The sequence below is a fragment of the Anopheles merus genome, chromosome 2R (assembly GCF_017562075.2).
Source record: "Anopheles merus strain MAF chromosome 2R, AmerM5.1, whole genome shotgun sequence".
Classification (NCBI taxonomy): Eukaryota; Metazoa; Arthropoda; class Insecta; order Diptera; family Culicidae; genus Anopheles; species Anopheles merus.
The window spans coordinates 41,292,190-41,312,605 of record NC_054082.1 but is presented as its reverse complement, the minus strand read 5'-3'; the positions used below and the strand labels follow the sequence as shown (position 1 = coordinate 41,312,605).

Below are 20,416 nucleotides of genomic sequence, written 5' to 3'. Positions count from 1 at the left end.
GTGTTTCGGACATGGGCAGGGCGAGTGGATCCGGGTCAATCAATTCGGACACACACACACGCGTGCATGCTTTAGTCACACCCTGGTCGCTTCTTCGGCACAAGGTGGGGTGGACCAGGGAGTCGTCGTGTATTGCGTCGTGGCCTCGTGGCGATCACAATGGCCACAATGGTGCGCCAACAGGTGCGCGGTAGAAGATCACACCGCTTGGTCCTGGACCTGTTTTGGCTGGGAGGGGGATGGGGTGGATTTTTTCGGTGATTTATCATGGAAAAGCGAATTGGGTGTAATTCAACGTACGTGAATGTGCATGTAATTGTACCCCGCGCTTGACGGTACCGTTCGATTATCGCCGAGCCAGCCGAGTGAGGGAAAGGATGTACAAGGATGTGGCACACGAAAACAGGACTGGGGCTGAGTATTATGCACGCTTTCCAAAGCTCATCAGGGAGAAGGGAGCAAAGGGCTCATGAAACATCACTCCCCTATTGTGGCAGCAATTGTGTTCAGCGGTGAAACCGCATAAAGAGCAGCTTGCACACAAATCGATTGCCTGTTTTTTTTTGTAGTCTGCAATCACTCTTTTGCTGCTTCAATCACGAAATCATTGAAAGATGCGAGTGGTTTGTTTATATGCTCTGAGCCACCCAACTGTGGCGCGAGAATGACAGAAAGACCTTTTAATTTTTATGCAGCCTCTGTAAGTTCATTCCATCGTCAACAGAGACAGCTGAAGGATAGGTATTGGTTCGATATTTTTGCCTCGTTAAATGTCATTCGAAGTGTGCTCTCCTTTTTTTTTAATACAAAAAACTTCATCGTCGTACGTGCGTGTTCGATTGATCTACATAGCTCTACCCTTTTCGCTTCAAGAGCTCTTCCCATCACCGCTTTCGGTGATCATCATCATCATTTATCAGCCGCGAACGCTGTAATAACGCACCACCCGATTTCGCCACGCGAAGAATTCTTTGTCAAGCACGGTGCGAAGCAACGAGACAGCGTACGACAGCAGTGAAAGTGAGTTGATCGATGGGTTGGGGACGAACCGTCGGTGCGTATGCATTTTTCTCTCTCTCTCTACCTTCTCCCCGTCTGTCTGTGCGGGCACTTACGCACACGCAAATCGGGCTGCCGTGCCGTTGCGTGCATTGCATTCTCAATAAGAAAGTCGGCGCTTTGGAGGGGAGGGGGTGGATGAAGATGGGGAGGAACTTAATAAAAATGAAATAATACAAACAAAAAAACACAAACACACACCCATTTTTCCCCCTGACCAGAAGAAGACTACGGGGATTCACAACATCGATGCAAGGTTCAACCTGTCGTATCCCGAGGCCACAAGTGTCTCTCTCTCTCTTTCTCTGTCCTTCTCTTTCTTCGAGGTTCATCGGGGTTGCAAAAAAGTGAGCAACCAGCCGCGATGAATGGAGCCCTGGTGTTGGTTGCCTTCGCTGCCCCTCAGCGTGCGCCTGGGTTTGGGGGTTTGCATTACACGGCGGTTGTTTGCCCTGCATGCATGCGAAGGAGGAGAGCTGGAATGTGCTGCCGCTTAGACAAGCGCAGCGTTGCGCTGGGGGTATGAATTCACGATTATCATCGCCATCATCATCGCCATCATCGTCAGCATCGGCCAGCTCGAAGTCTCTCGCTGGCAGCACGGTGAAAGTCTTTCACGCGCGGTGGCGCGCTGTGAATTGTTTTGTGCCGTGCCTGTGCCCTTCGTATGGTGTAGGGCTGCACCATTCTTGGGCGGTATTGGGCCTCCCCTGGGGGGGATCATGGAACAGGTCGAGAGCGTGGTGACGAGTACCTGCTGCGTACCGGATCTACACGCATCGCGATGATTCTTCGCCGTGGTGCGTTTCTGATTTTTTTTTTGCTTTGCTCCAATAGCGCCATGCAGCAACATCCGCCAAACCTGGGTGAAGCGAAATGTTGCAATCTCCGGTTTTGGGGCAGTCCGTTTCGTACCGTTCAAAAGGAAGGGACAAGAATCTAGGTCAATCTTGACGCAGTAGGGAGGGGGCCTGGGTCCGTGCGGGACGCCACGAGCTGATCTAAAGATCACTTTCCACTGCGTCGCGAGCGACTGACTCATTGGGTTCGGTGAGCTAGCGCGGTAGAGCACTTTTGTCTCCGTTGATTGCTTGGATTGGGGTTTTCCCTCGGAATCAAGCAAAAATAAAAAAAATAAAAACATCCAGCACCATTCCGGTGCGGTGGAAAATGGCCCCGTGCAGGTTGCGTATGTGATTGCGCCTCCTCTGGTCCGGACGGTGGGCAACTTCTCGCGAAAGATCAATCAACACGATACGGCTGAAGAAGTGAGAGTTTTGTAGGAATGAAACAGCACGCATAACACCGTGACCAAAACTACAAAAGCCATCCGCAGTTGGTAGTGATGCATACACGCATGCACGTACACACACGCACATGAAGGAGAGGTGGGGCGCAGAGGAGTTTGAGCTGGTAAAGACGAGTTTGAAGATCGCGTTTTAGAGAATGTTTGCGTTTAGTAAGGTATAAGGTGAAAACATATTGCGAGTTTAAATAGCTGTAATTGTAGTTTGCATTATGTATGTATCCGTTTAGGCAAATCTAGGAGGGCCTGCCACAACTACTACCACAAACACAAACACTTTATCTCCAAAAAAAAAAAACAATCCAAAACGAGCGCACACACAGTTGTAGTCTGTGTGCTGCGCTGCTGAGTATAACCCTGCTGTCGATGTTATTGTTGTTTTGGGGTTAAGCTTCGTTTCGTAACTTCCCAGCAGATCCTCCGCGAGTCCTCCCTGCCTCCCTGGCAGAGTGCTACTACAAACCACCCAGCCCTGGGTCTCGGTAGGTGGTGGTAGGTTTTGCTTTCTTCGTTTTCTATTTTCTAGCGAACGGCTTTGTTATTTTTGGAGATTTTTGTCTTTTTTTTTTGGCTGGTTGGTTGGTGCACCCCACCAATCTGCTGCGCGGCCAATTTTTCGGAGTGGGAGCGTACTACGACCGAACCTAAATGGCCGTCCCTTAGCCAACTGTGTGGCTGAGCGTTAGCAGCCGCGTGTCAATAAACTCGAATTCGATTCACCTTGTGTCCGATGTATGTGTGTGTGTGTGTGTGTTAAAGGATTGTGTTGGGGCGAGGTAGTGACTGCATGCACACACCGCAGTAGTCGCGCGTCATAGTAGCTCCCCGTAGTAGCAAAGAGTAGTTTGTACAGGGGCGAGAGCTACATTCTTCACACTGTTCGTGCTTGTGCGCACCATGCTCGAGCACCATGAGCTCATCGCCATCGGTAGTTCTTCTTGCTGCGATTCGGGCGATTCGAGAGCGAAAGCTTTCCCCACGGGCGCTTGATGTTTCGGGGCGCACGAATCTGGCCACCGCTTCTGCTGCGCCTGGCGATCTGCTGGCGGGATCTAGGTCAGCGGTAAGCGGTACCGGGGAAGGGCACGGAATTTTTATTATTATCTTTACCATGCAGGCGATTGTTGCTGGGAAGCTGGAATGCTGCTGCCTGAGCAGAACAATCTTTCCTATTTGGATTGTGTGTGTGTGTTTTTTTTTAAATACACATTGTGAGGATTATATTGAATTGAAATTGAATTGCTGAGTATTTTAAGGAAAGGACAAGTGATTTAGCATTGTTATTAATTTTTTAACACACTTACACACGCACACAAACATTGGCAGGAGGAAATCTTATGAATTATTTATACCGCCATGGAAGCAGCGCAAGCAAAAGACAGTAGCGTCCGGTAAGGCGACGAACCCGCTTAACGATTCCTGTTTGAATCGAAAAATGCACAACACAACAGAGTAAAAAGAAGAAGAAGAAGCAAAAACACCCTAGCGGAAACGATTTTTATGCTTACTTTCACTGTCCGAACACTGGCGCGCGGAGATCTGGAGGACAGTGAGAACCGCCGCCGACCGGGTCGCAGAAGCATTAACGACGAAACAAAGCAAAACATGGTCCATATCTGCTTCACGGAAAGCAAAGGAAAGAAAAAAAAACTAACCTGTTAAATGGAAAAGAAAACGCACAATGGAGCAGCACAAGAAAGCCCCACACACACACACACTTAGCACACAATTCATTTTCGAGAAAGGGTTTTAGAAAAGAAAGCATTCTTTTCATTTTGGCGGCGACAACTTTCCTGTCTGTCCATTTTCTCTCGCGTGGAGGTTCCCGCCGTTCCACGGGGAAGTTAGCCGTGCTAGCTAGCTTCGTAGAGCCGAAATCTATTCCATCCCACGGTGACACACTTCCGCCAATGGATATGGTGGCCGTCTCCGTCCTTCCGAGTCGTTGCATGCCGGTACCTGCCGTACCGTTCGATTCGTTTGGTTGGAAAATACTGTCGACGATTGCCCGTTCGTGACTGTGCGGCTGGCTTTTCTACCACCGACGTTGTCGTCGTCGTGCCAGCATAGTTTTTTTCTCCCGAGATCGGAAACAAAATAACACACAAATGGGGGTTGTCGGTGGGTGAGGAAAGAAGGAAAGTAGGAAAAATGAATGCACGAAACGAGTTCTGTTTTTTTCTTCCCTTACACGCTTTTCACGTGCTGCCTCGGATGGTGGATAAAGTCCGGGTGAGGTAGGGTCGTGTTGGGAGCAAATTTTGAACTCGTCAGACTCCAACTCGGTACTCGGCAAGTGGGTGAAGGACGTTAACAAGCAGGGTGGTTTTGGCTGGTGTGTTTCATTTTTTTCCTTGTTTGGTTCGGGAAAGCCAAGACCACCGAATGTGTTGCTGGGATGAGAATAAGCACTAGAGAATTAAACGTTTGTCTTTTGACCTAGTTAGAAGAGTTATAACAGAAAAATACTTTAGTCTGGTTGGAAATTCGTTTTTCAAATAAGAAAACGACATCATTTTGTTCATGCAAACAAATTCGTTGGAAAACTTAAGTAAATACTAAAATAAATGGAAACCATAATATGTTAACGTAACTTACATTCCAAGCAATTGTTGCCAACATAAAATCTCACTTTTAACTTCACTCAGTTGCGTGCCGCCATTCTAGTAGCGATTGAGTTTGTTACGCTTGGAAGGGAATGTAAATTTGATTGCCCGCTCGGATCCGGGTTCTTTGCTATGCAGGTCGACAGGTCGAACGTATTCCCCTTTTTCGCCGTTCGATGTCGCAGGCTCGCCGCACATTTTGTGCTGGTGAAAATTCTCCCCTTTTCCAGTCCCGCTTGCGCTAAAACACAGAGCAAAACGGTGTGCATCCCAGGCAGTGATAATGGCCATGCTGGCGTGTAAGCAAAACAAGAGGAAGACGAAGAAGTAGATCATGATGATGATGATGATGATGATGACGCTCATACCGAAACCCGCGATCGGTGAAAGTCTTCTCGGTTGAAAGAGAAAATTCTTCGCCCATCATGCCATACCATGCCCCATCATCGTCGTACACACATATACACACACACACACGGTTGACTCACAAATACGCTCACACACGCCGCTCGACAAAGATCTGGTACGATCTTTGCACAGCTTAGCGCAACCGGTTGCGAAGGAATGAGTGGATGAGGTGGCACGGTGAGAAGAGGAAGAAAGCAAGACGGTAGGGCTCCATCTTCTATGTACGTGTGTGTGTGACTGGTGGAGGAGATGCCAACGACTTTGCGACTTTGCGCACCACCACAAAGGGTTAGGTTTGGGAGGGGAAGCGACAGCACGGCGGAGGGTGAAGAAAATTAAGAAACACTTTCTATTTTTCCTAGTGGTTTTTTTTCTAATTCGATGGTGCGATCTCTGTGGGAGCTGCTCTTAAGGCTTTTAGACTTAGCTAGACATATGCGTCTTCTTTTTCGCCCTTATTTTCGCCTTTTTCGCAGTAGATACACTGAAGCAGAATGTATGCAAACGGCTCGCTGTATGGTGGCGTGCGAGTGGTCAGCTAGTGCTAGAGATAATCGACAAACTTGTACCAAGACACTGTTTCGACCTCTGCCGATGCGCATCGAGTTCGAACCAATATTCTCACCCCATAGTGACGCGCAGCTTGGTATGATAAGTGATTCAGCACGAAGGTTTGGAACGATTCGTTGCTTTGAGAGCAGCTCAGGAGGGAGAAACGAGTGTGACTCGGGCTCGAAAAATGACAGCTTAGTGAAAGAGAAAGCCACCCAATCGTCATCACAGCAGCAGCAGCACCACCACCAGCACCAGCAGCATCATTACACACATGTGTCATTATTCATCAATCCACCGATCCCTTGCCAATCTGGCTCCGGGAAAGGAATGCTGAGAGAAACAATGTAATTCTCCTGCAACGAAAAACAATTTCGGGATCCACTGCAGCTCACTACGCCTCATAAAAGGGCTTACGCGTGCAACGAAACAACAGGTGCAGGTGGTTTGGTAAGATACGCGCTTGCACACTCGCGCACTGATGCACCACAGAGCCCACAGAGCCCACTGAAGATAACCTAATTTTGGGACCGCACCTTTCCCCGTTGCGTACGGCAGAGCATCACTCTTTTGTTCTGCTTTTCGTACCATTGCGATAAGCGATAAGCGAGCAGCGAACGTTTCCCAGCGAGGGGGTTCGTCGCTTGCATGTTGGTAGCTGCGTTGAAATCTTTCCCGCAGCAGCTCGCATTCTCTTTGCTTCTGCGGGCCGTTGCGGCGGGCGGAGGGAAGAAACTTTCTCTGCCGGGGTTTACGTTCCAAGCTCGGGATGTTCTCGTTACGTCTTTTACGAGCCCACTTCCACCCGCCGGCACACTTCCTAGCACCTCCCCTCCCGACGACAACGGTCGTGGATTGGCGATGTCACACCCATCGCCGTTTATTTGCAGCCAGGTACACCTCCATTCGGGTGAAAGTTTTTCTGGTGCACCCCTTTCTTCCCCACTTTTCGCCGAGCTCGTTCTGCGGGTCCTCAAAGTTGTTCTACCGGACGGAAACGTTGGCATTGGCTGTCGGGTGGACAGGTTTTTGTTGTTGTAGTTGTTGTGTCTTCCGTCCGCCCCGTCTGGCCACTTTTCGCCATTCCATATGTACCTGGTGGAAGCTTGGAAGTGAATATCCCATTTTGGGCGACATTGCACATGCTCCATATTCTGGAAAGTATGTCAAGCAATATTCTTTATCCGCGTGTCTGCAGGATCGCAAGGGTGAAATAAGTCCGAAAAAAATTAAAAGCAACCTTTTTTTTAATACCATTTCTTGCCCACTTTCATCTACTTTACAGGGGAAGCTGATAAGGTCAAGACACTGATCCGGCTGCGCGCTGAGCTGTCGCCTCTGTTTACTGGAAAGCGCAACGCGTCGAAATATGCCTGGGCGTAAGTATCTTCATTTTTCGTCGTTTAGAATAAGCCAATAGTGGGTCATCTTCGCGCCGATAGAGTAGTGTGCTAGTAGTTTAATGGCTACTGTCGGTAATTAGGGCGATATGCTTTGTACCGTTTTGCATCGAGCTGATCCGTTAATCGCTCGTCTCCTTTAAAAAAATGTTATAAAAGCGAACGAGCGCTAAAGCTGTCCAAAACTGCCGGTTACTGGTTACTTTATTGCCCGAAGGGTATTAATTATTCTGTTTCTTCCGCACGAAGAGAAGTAGATCACCAGCAAACAGTACCGCCAGCATCAGCGCGAACCGCTGGCGGAAGCGAATCGGAAGTAAAAGAATTAGCAAGCGAACCAGCAGAAGAGTGAAAAGGGAGAGAGAGAGAGACAAAAAAGCTACATGAAACAATATAAAATATGATGGTCCAGCGGTGAGATTTTGATGGAATTCACGTTTTCACCACCATTTCGGGCCCGTTTCTTTGTCCCCGGCCGAGGCTGTTGGAGTTATCGCCAGCACCGCAACACCGTTCTGCACCGAGGGCTCGATCAATTAGGGATGGCTGGTGCGGTTTTTCCGTGCGTACCACGTTTTTGGGGCCACGCGAGTGAACAACGGATTTTCTTTTCCGTTTCGTTTCTTTTTTTTTTTTGTTGAGGAGATTATATGGGATTTTTTGGCTGGTACTTTACTTCCGCTACTTCTAACCGCGAGCTGGCCGCGCAAGCTTTGTGGTAAGAGTGGGCTTTGGCGTGTTAATGGTTTTGCTCCGGTTAGTCGTTTTTTCGTCTGTAAAAGTTTTGCTTACCAGTCGGCTATTTGGGCGTACAATAATTTCGTACAACAAATGGAAGGGTTTGATGGGTTTTGAGCGTTACAGAACAGAGCCGGACTGTGGTGATTGGGTGTGTGGTTTTGGGTTGAAGGGATGGAGCTTGCTCTCGTTTGCGTAAGCTGTAATCTGTAACGTAGCTGCTTATTTTATCGCTGGCAAAAGTGCACAGAAGTACGATAAAAGGGTCGGAAATAGCATTTTGCGATGGGAAAAGAAGCAAAACTACGAGCTTAATCGATGTTGATCAAACTGATTGTTTCTTTGCTTTGGGTTTTATAGCTTCGAGCACTTGTACAAAAAAGGCTGTTGAATAAGATCAATGTGAACAAGAAATACACAAAAACTAGTAAAGAAAAAAACAAGAAAATACTGAGCCATTTTTTCGGGGAAAGTTTCTATCAGAAGAAACCTCATCAACGCAACATAAGTCATATATGCACCCCACCCTTCGGAACACACAAGGAAGCTCCATCCTCGATCGGGCCCGCGGTAGGCATCATAAACATACAAACAAATAAAAACAAAACTCCCCACGTACACACACACACACACATATAAAGGCAAAACAGAGGAAGAATGTGGACGAAGCGCACGGTACGATGCGCGTCAAACAGTCTTCTAATCTCACTTTCCGTCAGACGACCGATACCTGCCGCAAGTGGCAAGCAGCAAGCCTGTCAGTAGCAAACAAAAAAAAAAGAGGAGAAAAAAGGAAAAGAAACCCAATGCAAACGCCAGCCCGAAAGCGATAAAAGTGAAATTTGCAACAAACATTCGCAGACAAAACACAACCACGAATGGGGTTTAGGTGGGGAAGGGGAGCAGTGCGAGAGAAAACAACGTATCAAAGAAGCAACCCAAAGTGGATGATGATGAAGAAGTAAAGCACACTTGTAAAAGCACACACAGACACACAGACACACACACACACACACACACACACACACACACACACACACACACACACACCACACACACACACACACACACACACACACACACACACACACACACACACACACACATGGCGATCGAACCACCATCGCTCGGCTCGATCATCGGGCGTACATGTATGCTACGTGGTGTGCAGAATTATGTTAACAACAAAACACTGCGCAGGGAGAGAAATGGAATGTGCGAAAGAGTGCGATAAAGATAGAGTGGGAGATAGACGACGAACCTTTCAACCGCGCGCGATGAAGCACCAGTCACTTCAACAATGCGCTGCATTGGAAGCTCCCGGTCTGTGCACACCCGGGCTGTGCTGCAGAGGGAAGCGATGAAAAGTGTCGCGATCTGCTGACAAACTTCGCTGCCAGTGGCGCTGCGTACGGTGTGCATGCAAATCGTTTGCTCTCCAATCACGCTGCCTCGCTGGCTGTTGCCATGGCGCTGCTTTACTGTGCCTGTTCTTCAGCCTGTCCACTACTGGGCGGGAAGAGAAATCTAAAGCGCATTGAATAATTTGTCCCTCACGTTGTATAAGAATAGCAAAACCGCGACGGACGACAATGTCCGGCAAATCGCCATCTTTAACCGCGATTTGGTACTTACGCTGTACAACACAAACACTCACCTGTGTCCCGGGAAGGGACTGTCGGACACTGCACTTGTCAATCATAATGCATAGGTTCATTCGCGGTCGCGCGATTTGCCCGATCGATTCCAGCACATCCTCCCGGATGGAGCAAATGGGCCCGGACGGTTCGCTTGGCCAGCCGCTTCTACCCAGCAGGTACCAACTCCTGCCACGGTGAAAGTGGTGCAGCTTTATTGCCGTGCCGGATCTGTTTTGCCGCAAACACACACATACACACATAGGTTGAGAGTCGTGGACAGGCTACATGTTTGGGCCGTAGCATTCCTACAAGGTCGTGCCGAGCGGGCGAGGGGTTTCGATCCGAATGGAGTCTAGAAAATGGAAAACACGCGATAGAGAACGCGCCGAGGAGTGGCGAGTGAGGCTTAGGAAAAGATAGCAAATGCAGCAAAAACAAAACCAAACAAAACACATTCACGCAAGCTAGATGAACAACCCGATGGGCGATGAAGTGAGGTGCAGCAGCAGAAGGAAAAAACAGATTTTCTAGATAAGTGCTCTCACGGGAAAGGGGATGGGAGGGAAGAGATATTAGTAGTGGCATGTGTGCCCGGCCTTCCAGTGGCGGTGTCAATCGCTCGGGCGGTAGCTATGCTAGCGCACGGGGAGTCCACCTGAGCGGACTGATAATTAGTGATGAAAACATTGGCGTGCCACTGACCATGTCTAGTATGCGACGCAAAGACTGCCAAAGACTGCAAGCGCTAAAGGGGACGGGGGACGGGGGACGGGGGGGGAGGGAAATGGGGAGCGATCGCGAGCGAAGAAGATCGTGGTGAAGAGTTTCACTTTCTACTTTTTCCACACGTGTGTGCACACCTTTCGGCACACACACCTCTCTCTCTCTCCCCTTTACAGGAGCGCAGCGTCGTTGTTTTTCGTTGCCTTGTTTTGTAAAGCTTCTCTCTTCCTTCGGCGGCCGAGCTTTCGCTGTGTATTCTTTACTGTGAGTGTTTCTTTTTCTTGCCGGTTTTCTCTCCCTCTCTCCGTCTTAATGATTATTTCTTTCTGCCCCGCAAACTATTCCACCGGCGTGCCAGGTACAACTGCCGCGCTGCTTTTGCTCGTTCATTATATTGTACTTATGTATCTTTAATCGTTGTTTTTATGCTTGCCATGCTTTCTACTTCATATTTCTGATTTGTTTGCTCTTTGTTTTTTTCCCCTATTTGCAGTGTGGTTGAACGAGAACTCAGCGTGCCTTTACCGATTTCGAAAATCATCAAAAAATGGAACAATCTCCTGCAGGAGTACAAGGTAGGTTTTGTGGAGCAAGAGGAAAGAACGTCAACTACAAAGTGGTTTACAATTTTAACGGACAATGGTGTTGAAAGGTTAATAGACATTCTTAGTCAAAACTTTTTTGATCTGTTTATTTATTTGGCATATAAAAAGCATCTCAACTTGTTCACAAACTTGTAGAACATAGATAATGAGCTTTATACTCTTTATTGAAAATCCATTTAAAATCCTACCCTTAAACCACGCCACTCCGCAGAATGAGACAAAGAATCTCGAATCTCGAGCTTTCTCTGCTGCAAACGCGTTTGTATTTGCGCATTGCGCACCATCATCATCATCATCATCGCCGTGATGATCATCCTCCCAGTCCTTGATGTCGCGCGACCGGTCTCCAAATTGGTCACTCTTCAAGATCCCACGAGATGATGCTTCGTCTACGATCGCAATGGAAATTCCACGAGTCGAGTCGAGTGCTTCACAACAAACCGCAACCTGCCCCGTTGTCGCTGGCTGCTTCACAAGCCTCCTTCCTCCCCTCCCCCTCCCCCACACCTTCCAGTACAGCATCATAAGAGCACCAGGTCCAGCTCCACCTCCCCTAAAAGGTTCCTTTCTTGAGCGACGAAGGTTACGGCCCGCCATGACATTCAACGCCCAAAACCGACCGTTCCGAGCCTGCTCCTGTCCTCCGGCACACTTCAAATCGTCCTCGGGTTTGGGAGCCGCGTGCGCTTTGGGGGAGAAATTGAGCCGAGTACTTGAGCCGGTACACCGCAGTGTCCTACTTTTCCGATACATGCGACTCCAACCGATGGACACACACACACACACACACACGTTTGCCACCACCGACACATGCAGCGACACGCGCGCGTGCTCCCGCTCGCACTCGGTACGGGGCAGCATTCTTTCGGTTGTTTCGCTTATTATTCATCCCATGTAAAGTGAGATGTAGCCGAAGCGAGCGCAAAAGATGGCACGCGGTGCCGGAGAAAGAACGGGTGAAAGTGCGAGCAGGATGGACAGATATCGATCTTTGCGCGGCTCGCGGACTCGAACCCTTCCTCGAAGCGAAGAAAGACCGACGACGGATCGGTGGGCGAAGCAAGAAGAACGGTACCAGTGTGGCCCTTTTCCTGCATCCCTTCCCGTTTTGTCTGAGTGCTCTGCGTACGAAATTATGAAGGCTTTGCTTGTGTGTGTGTGTTTGTGTGGTTGGAGATCCGGGTTCTTCTCCATCTCATTGCATGGGTCAGTTTGCTAGAGCTTCTCGAGCTTTGTGGGTAGTGGAGGGTTTGTTTTGTAGGATTTCCGTTCTGTTTTGCATGGGATGCGGGACGGGGGATGATGAGCTAGCGATGGTGGACGAGCTGACCCCAAGTTCCAAGAAGCGAACGAAAGTAGGTTACCAGGAAGTGTTGAGCGCCTTAGCGGCCCAGTGTGCTCCACCGAATGAATAAAGCATATTTTAAAGCGCCCAGCCCAAGTGCTTGCTCGACCACTTACAAGGTGTGTAATGTATAAAATGGATGTTATTGATTCTGTTCTAATTTTCAGGCTCACCAAACGCCGTGTCTCGCGTTTATAGTTCCTTCCTACAAACGGTACACACGTGCTCGAGCAGCCATGAACCACGCTCACGGAGAACGGGTCCTAGCTGTACATTGCAAAGCCTGTAGCGAGTAGCGCAATAAAATGCGTAGCGAAAGGGGGAAACACGCACAGGAACGGAACACATTTTAATAATTATATAAAGCTTTAGCCAATCGTTACCCATCGTACCGGTTATCGGTTAGCTCTTCCTCTACCCATAGCGATAGGGACTGAACTACAGTTAGGTTAGGGTGGCGCGTCTTTGCGCGCCACGGCTTAACCTCTGCGCGTTCTAGGCACAGGCGCATCGGTGTTTGCGTCCGATCGGCAGCTGAGCTTGAAATTGGACTCATTAATCACTTCGCAAGTGGTGGCCGGAAGGCAGAACGGCGGAAGCTGAAGAGGTTGAGAAGCCTCCGTCCGGGGTGCGTTAGTAATTATGTTGCTTCATCCGTTTTTTTTTGTTTGAGTTGCTATCGCGCGCGCGCCCGCTCAATGCGTTGCTAAATGTTTGGCGGACGATACGCACCGATAATAATTGGGAGCGATTGGGAAAGGTGAGATAATTCGGAAAGGAAGTAAAACGTTTTTTTTTTTGAGTTTTCGTTGGAGGTGGCTAGAGGTAAGAGCAGTGGAAAAAGATCGTCTAAGATTAGTTGGTATTATTATGATGAATATCGCTGCATTTTGCTACGAGAAGAATAGCATAAAACGGTAGTACATTTTGAATGCATTTAATCGTCTAAGAGCAGTTGGTCTCTATGAAAGCATCGTGGTCACTGCAGCACGCCATCAGCTACGATTGCACATGTGGCGTGTGAGCATCTGGGCAATCTGGTCAACGTTTTAAAAAAGAATTTAACCATAGAAAGCACCACCGCATGCATCGTTCGTGCGGTTTTGCAGCGGAAGGTAGCAGCGGATAAGTACAAAATTTAACGTAAAACGCCAATAGAAACTAAGCTCGTCCCGCCACCCACCACCACTATCCCCTGCTGCAAGAAAACACTCTAAAACGCTCGGAAAGAATCCAACTGGAAATAGAAAGCCTGCAAAGGCAGGCAGGCAGAAAAAGAAAGGTTTTGTTTCTTCTCTATTTAATGCGCTTGTACAGGCCCAAAACCGTTCGCCTCAGCTGGTGGACCAACCTAGTGATGCCGTGCTGTGGTTACGATCGTCTACGAAGCCATCCGCACACATACACACACACACACACGCGAGAGCCCTCATGCACACGTACATGTGTGACATAGAGGGATCGGGGCGCGGTGTGCCTGCCGCCTTGGAGTGTCTGTTACTACGGCAGTCGCTTTGACAACATCTCGCCCAAACCGAACGCAAACGGGGCGGACGGATGGCTGGGCGCGCGTGCAAAAGACTTCCAAAGATCATCTACGGTGGGAAGGCTCAAAGGGGAGGGTTGAGGGATGGCGTAGATGGCGAGAAACTGGGTGAAAAGATCGTAAAGGTCGATGTTAGCGGGAGAGAAAGCGCAGAATTAATCCGTTGCGGACCCGGGCAGGGAGAGAGCACATTTTAGTTCCCCTTCATCCGTTTGCCGTGTGCTGTTGTTGCTGGTCTGCTTAGATGATGTTTCCCATGGTTGGGAGAGGCTGAGGCACTTTTTTGTTCGTGTTCCTATGCTTCTTGGTGTGGTGCCACGCTCTTCGGTGGTTACGAGCGAAAGCCCCTGCCGCCGTTGTAATTCATCATGATTCTAGGGCATGCTGATGGGCTTTCAATGAGCGGCAAGACATTCTTCTGCCTCCCGTTGGGGCTCGTTGCTTTGTCGGTTCCAGTGCCCAACTCTCATCGTCCGTTCGTTGGAGCTGGATGATGGTGGAGCAGTAAAACGAGTTTAAAAACGGTTGCCTTATAATATCATCCACGACGGTGCGTACAAGTTTATTGGTATTTTTAAATACGACGTGCGTACTGCGAAAAAAACGCTGCCGAAAGCTCAGAATGCCCCGTTCGATTGTCCGAAGAGGTACCGTTCCACGCGTCACGGTTCGATTGCATTCGTGCGAAAATCGTACGGTGCTGGTGGTGGTACAGCTCCTGCTTCCCCTCCGGTCCGGTTCCATCGAAGCGTGACATCCCGAAGAACGAATGTAATCCGCCGTGTTCTTAACGCTTACCCCATTCGGACGCACACTCGGTCAATAAGAACTCGCTCGTCCGGCGCCCGTACAAGGCACGGACGCGCCAAGAATTTCCAGGCAGTTAGAGCTGCTGCCAACCTAGCCGGTCGAACTAGCGGGTCCGATGATACCGTTTAAGCCGTCGGTGTATACCGTCTGTGCGATCAAGTGTGCAGCCGGGTACGTGTATGCGAGCAAAGCAAACCGTTTGGGTCCCCGGATTGTTGTGGTGTTCTAACGGTGGTTCCCGTCTAGCAAAAATCACGTGCTCGGTTGAACACGTGGTCCGCGTGGTGCGTGCTGAAGTTTGCGCAAAGAACGAACGCACCGAGCAGCCGGTGAGAACGCGTGAGAAAGAGAGTAAAAGAGAACAGAGCTAGTTGGTCCAGTTCTGGAGTGGACGTCACCGAACAGTTACACCGTTTCTCGCCTGTACGCCGAGTCTCGGCAATATTCCGCTCGGCCAGCGGCTGTTCTTGTGGGGTGTGTTTTGGATGGATGGACCGCTCGGCTGGTCGACTCTCGCCGGACCTGGTGGATGCCGGTGTGGCCAAGCGTTACGAAGAGTAGGTCAAACGGACAGCCAGCCCAAGCAGCACTCACCGACATGTGCCCGTTCCAGGAAGCCTGTTCTAAAGTAACGGGAGCTTCAATCGCCGCTCGTTCGGTGTCGTGTCGTGCTGCTGTGGAAGGTGTCTTCCCGGAGAAGATCTTGGCTGGGTGGGTAGAATAAATGGAAAATGAAATAAAAAAAAGCATTCCAACGAGATGGGACGTAGTGAACAGCGATGGTAATCGTTTACATGCGAGGCCAAAGCGAGCTTACCTGCGTAGGCGTCGTAGGAGCGTACAAGTAGAGGACCAAAACATGTAAAATAGCCCCATTCAGGGGTTGGATCATCTTGGGGAAGGAAAAATACATGTAGGCAGTATGTTCGAGGCGGTTTCTGTTTTGTATGCACACGGACGGAGGATTATCTAGTGAAACGCTTGCGGACGCTGGAGAGCTAAACAATACATCATTTTAATGCTGGAATGCGACGCTTTCTATTGCGTTTTGCTTTCAACCACCACAAAGCTTGGGCTAGAAGCTGCGGAAACTTTGGAAAAGATGTTCCTATTCAGCTTCACAGATCACGGCTAAGATAAGCCGTGTCTTGAATTAAGTTTTCTGCTGTTTGTTATTATTAAAAAGAGCTGAAATCAAAACAATCGCTTCATACGGTGGTCCCGTTTCCGCCGCAGAAGTATTGCGTGATGATGCTACGAACCGATCCATCCTTTCCTATACCTTTCACGGCTTCCAGGCAGTGCCAGTCTGAAGGAACCAATGATTTTTGTAGGTTACGCTCAATTCTTCGTTGCGCGTGTGTTCAGGTTTTTGTTTTTGCTGCCGTCATCGTGTTTTGCTGTCAGATCGTTTTTTGGAACGGATATCGGAACACGCAAGCAACCGGCGCATACCGGCCCTAAACGAAGCTGTAATGTGCAACCTAGTTTTTTCGGAGCCAACCCGCCGAATCACGTAGATTACGCTCCAGAAGCGGCAGCTCATTGGCAGCGCGATTGCTTCCGGCTGGAAAGCAGCAGCACTCCAGGTGGATAATTCGGTGGTTAACACATATACAAAAAAAAATTATGATTCAAAGTTAATGTGCTTTAAGAGTTACTGCTGCGTGCAGTTTCCGCTTAACGTCTGCGAAAGCTCGTATGTGTTAAGGGCATGTAGCGTATGTTATCATTTTATAACAACATCCCGTCCACTTCGCTGCCAGGGCGTTGCGATAGCGCAGTGCTCACGTGTCGGAGAACGCTGTTTCGCCGAAATCGGTGGCCCGAGATCGTACAATTGTCGATTCTCGGACAACAAACAAACGCAAACGACGGGAGCCCGAAAGGGAAGCCGCATCTTAAGTGGCGATTCAGGTGACAATTTACCTTATCAGTGTCGCCACATCGCGACGCAACATCTCCGGGAACGCGTTCTATATGTTGTACAGCCCCGAAGTTCTACCTATGCTGGCGTGCGTATCGCTAATGGAAAAACAAGCACCACTGGGCGGTGAACAGGAGATCGATAGCGCGACCAGCTTGCTGCAATTTGTCCAATCGGGCCCGCTGACATCGAGGCAAAGGTTCCGGCAGGCGATGTGTGTTTGCCTTTCTAATGATATTGTTTATCTTACTTGTACTCATCACATTGCACGCATACGGCTGCCGATGGAAAGCCAAATCGGACACTCGAACTGGCACGAGTTGTGCGTTAATCAATGCTTTTGAGTGGTGATGAAAAAACGCTTCAAAAAACGCTTGCAAGCTTCCTGGTGGCTAGTATTTACACCCTTCTATTTATGCAACCAGGTGGCAGGCCTACCCCGTCGCATTGCGGTGTAAGGGGCTAGCTTGAATCATCATAATCATCATCAACATCAGTGCGCTCATCTCAGTGATGTTCCACTTGATTCTGCCAAATGTAAATCTTTTCCTTTTGATCGGCGCTGCAGTGCCATTTTATTACTTCGCAATTGCCGTAATGTATGTGTGTGTGCTGGGGGGCTTTGCAAATAACACACATTTTTAACGTGGAAAATAATAAAACACCATTTTTCCTCGATCGCCTGTTCGATCGTGAAAGTTTGCGGCGCAAACCATAACCGTACCTTTTACCGAACGATTTGCGCAGCTAGGTGAGGGCCATCGCAGCTGGCTTTTCATCACGAATTTCCCCCAGCTAATTGTGTTGCTGCTACTGTGACGGACGCTGATTGTTATCGTTTTTCGGTTAGTTGGAAAAGAAAATAAGACGATAAAATGGCAATTTTTTGTGGCCCTTTCCAGCGACAGAAAGTTCTTTTTTCACACGATTCTTTAACTTCGCCCTGTTTATGGCTTGCGCATGTTAGAGCGAGCTTTTGTTTACAGTTACCGTGGCGAGACCTTGAAGTCTGTGCCCAAATTTTGGGCTCCCCGTAGCGTTGACCCTTCGGCAACAGCAACACCGCTAACGCGCCTGCCTGCGCTGTTTTGCCTTTGAGGAAACAAAAAAAAAATTGAAAAAAACCCATAATAAGGGTCCATTTCGCTCAAGGTGGTGTGCCAAAAGATGGTGGATTTTTTGGAAAGTTTATCAAAATTCTCTGCCAAATGTGCAAAACTCACACACGCTTGCCGGTCTTTGTGCCCTTGGCGACGGCACTGGAGGGTCGTGTTATTTTTGGTAACTGTTTTTTACTCTAATAATAGTGAGTTCATCGTCTTTTTTCCCCGCGTTTTTTTGACTTGCAAAATGTTGAATGAAATGGGAAATTTTCCCAAAATAGCTAGACCGGTGGGAAAAAAGGGCTGCTTGAGAAGCTGCATGCGCGGACACGTTAAGGCGTTTGGCACGTAATGCACGTCAAAACAGTCGCGCAAAAAAACACGTGCAAAAATGAGCCCCACAAGGCAATCGAACGCTCAATGGGAAGCTGCCAATGCTCGATGCACGTTCGACACCCGTTAGGCGGTGGGCGATGACGAAGTTCTTGGGTATGGTCCGCGCTGCTGCACTGCGTCCGCGCGTACGAGCACCAGAACGGGACAAAAAATAAGCCAATCGGTTTCCGCTTTCCGGATCGACTTTAACCACTTTTTCCTCCGAACCCCCGCTTGCGGTTCTTTCCCACTGTCTGCGCGATCGCTCTCTCGCTCTTGAGCATTGGGCGGAGAAAGCTCGAGGGCTGTGGTTCATTCTTCAGTGGATTCCACGGGCAGTGTTTTCATTCTCGCGACGATCGCTTCCCCTCTCACAGGTGCCGCACCATATCTCTCTCTCTCTCTATCCGTCACTCTCACAGACCCTTGCACGCTCTCCGGCTTTCTGAGAAAAGTCGCTCAGCTCCACTTCGAGCGAGACCCGCTTACGCACCGGACCGGTTAAGAACCGTTAGCTTTTACGCTTAACCTACTTTCGCGTGTTCTGTTTTGTTCTCTTCATTCTTCATTCTTGTCCGTAACCAGCGCCACCCCATCGTTGTGCGTCTCGCTCACGCTCTCCCTCTCCCGCTTGGGAGGGTCTAGCTGCTAACGGGCAACCCCAATCTGAGGTACGTTCTACGCGGGCCCTTCTGCCGCTTTCCTCCTCTTGGTTGCTCCCTTTTAGGGTAAACCTTGACTTTGCTGCGATCGTGCGAGAGAGCGCGCGCGCCAAGTGCGTCAAGCCGGGTGTGCGCCGTTGGCCTTCGTGCGCGGTTCGGCTAGAAGGCGGCCAGGTAACGGCGTTCTTGCTCTTAGTGGCATCTTTCTCTAGGCGAGCCGAGCGCGTGTTTGATGTGTTTCCAGTGATTGAAGCTTAGAACATCCGTGAGATGAGCTTTCGGAGCGTAGTTGGGGATGGATTTTTTGTTTGTTGTTGCTATCCCTTCTTCAGCTGATTGTGGCGTTCGTTGGAAGGGTAAAGAGGATGAGAAACATCATCTTCAGCAAATCGGTACGCATGGTAGGTAAAGCAACTTCCTCTTGAAGTGACCCACATTTTAGAGAACGGTACCGTAAGACCTGTTCCCTTATGGCTAGCTTGTTTCCACTCTTAACTTTTACATTAAGATCCATTTATAACAAAACTTGTCAACGTTTCGGTTGCTGCATTAAACCTTAGAACACATTGTTTAAAAGATGAGACACGTTCTATTGTTGTGAATGTTGCATAAAGCTTTCAACCTATTCCTCCAAAACAAAACAAAAAAACTGTTGAAATAGCGCCCAAAACTGCGTGTCTTAACTCTTAAACCGGGGGCTATAAATCATCATGCAAACAAGCGATAGTGTGTGTGTGTGCCGGTCCGAAGCCCACAGTTTATCATCCGTTCCGCACCGATGTGACATTTATGATATGCGCGTCGCCAAACATCAATCAGCAGACCGTGCCGAGCAAATCAAACGACCGGACGGATGTGTCGAGCTAGGAGAAGGAGAGTAGGTCGGGGTGGGTTAGGTTTCTTTGTCCCCTAGTTGGCACTTTCTCCAGCCGAACGAACCAGCCGGGGAAGGGAGGGTATCGATTGATTAGAAAGTGTTAAAGACGTAGTTTCACTTTCCGCCACACACTCTAGTCTAGGCAGCACTGGGGCGCGCAAGGTGACAGCATACTTTGGTGATCGATACCCGTGCATGGTGCGCACGCGTGTGTGTCTATGTGTGTGTGTGTGTGTTTTGCAGCACAGTTGTCTGTCCTAGAAGCTGGTGACTTCTCCGAATGGGACGGGCAAGAAGATGAAGCTCACATGGTACAAAGCACCGGAGGATTACCGCGGACGGTGTGAGGAACTTTCCAATTGCTGTGGCAAGTGGTTTATCTATTTTCCAAAGGCTTTAGCTTTCTTTTGTCTTCATGCTTTCTTGGGTTTTTTAAACCGTTTTCCTGCACCATGTGAAAGGGTGAAAAATTAAGCTACCCCACAGTCAGAATCGTTAATCATGTGTTTTTTTTTTAATGCACCCAGGCATCCCACCCGGCCGGGCGCAAAACGGCCCGCGGACCATGCAGTCTGCTTAACGGTGCGTTCTTATTTCCGAAACCATATCTTTGCCTCTGATTTGCGAGCCACTAATGCAGCTCACCCATAACGAGAGAAATAGCTGGTCCGAATAGTCCACAGACACACACACACACACTCACTGCTAGGCACCACTTTCACTCGGGCAGACCC

At 49.1% G+C, this 20,416-nt stretch overlaps 1 protein-coding gene across 6 annotated transcripts in view; it reads left to right on the top strand.

The window, feature by feature from the left end:
* LOC121588690 (putative uncharacterized protein DDB_G0282129) overlaps positions 1–20,416 on the top strand; it is a 55,238-nt gene that overhangs the window by 19,794 nt on the left and 15,028 nt on the right. For all 6 annotated transcript variants that reach the window (XM_041906929.1, XM_041906932.1, XM_041906930.1 and 3 more), the window contains exons 3-4: positions 7,217–7,310; positions 10,926–11,007. In XM_041906929.1, coding sequence (XP_041762863.1) covers positions 7,217–7,310; positions 10,926–11,007 — 176 coding nt within the window. The remainder of the gene's footprint in view (positions 1–7,216; positions 7,311–10,925; positions 11,008–20,416) is intronic.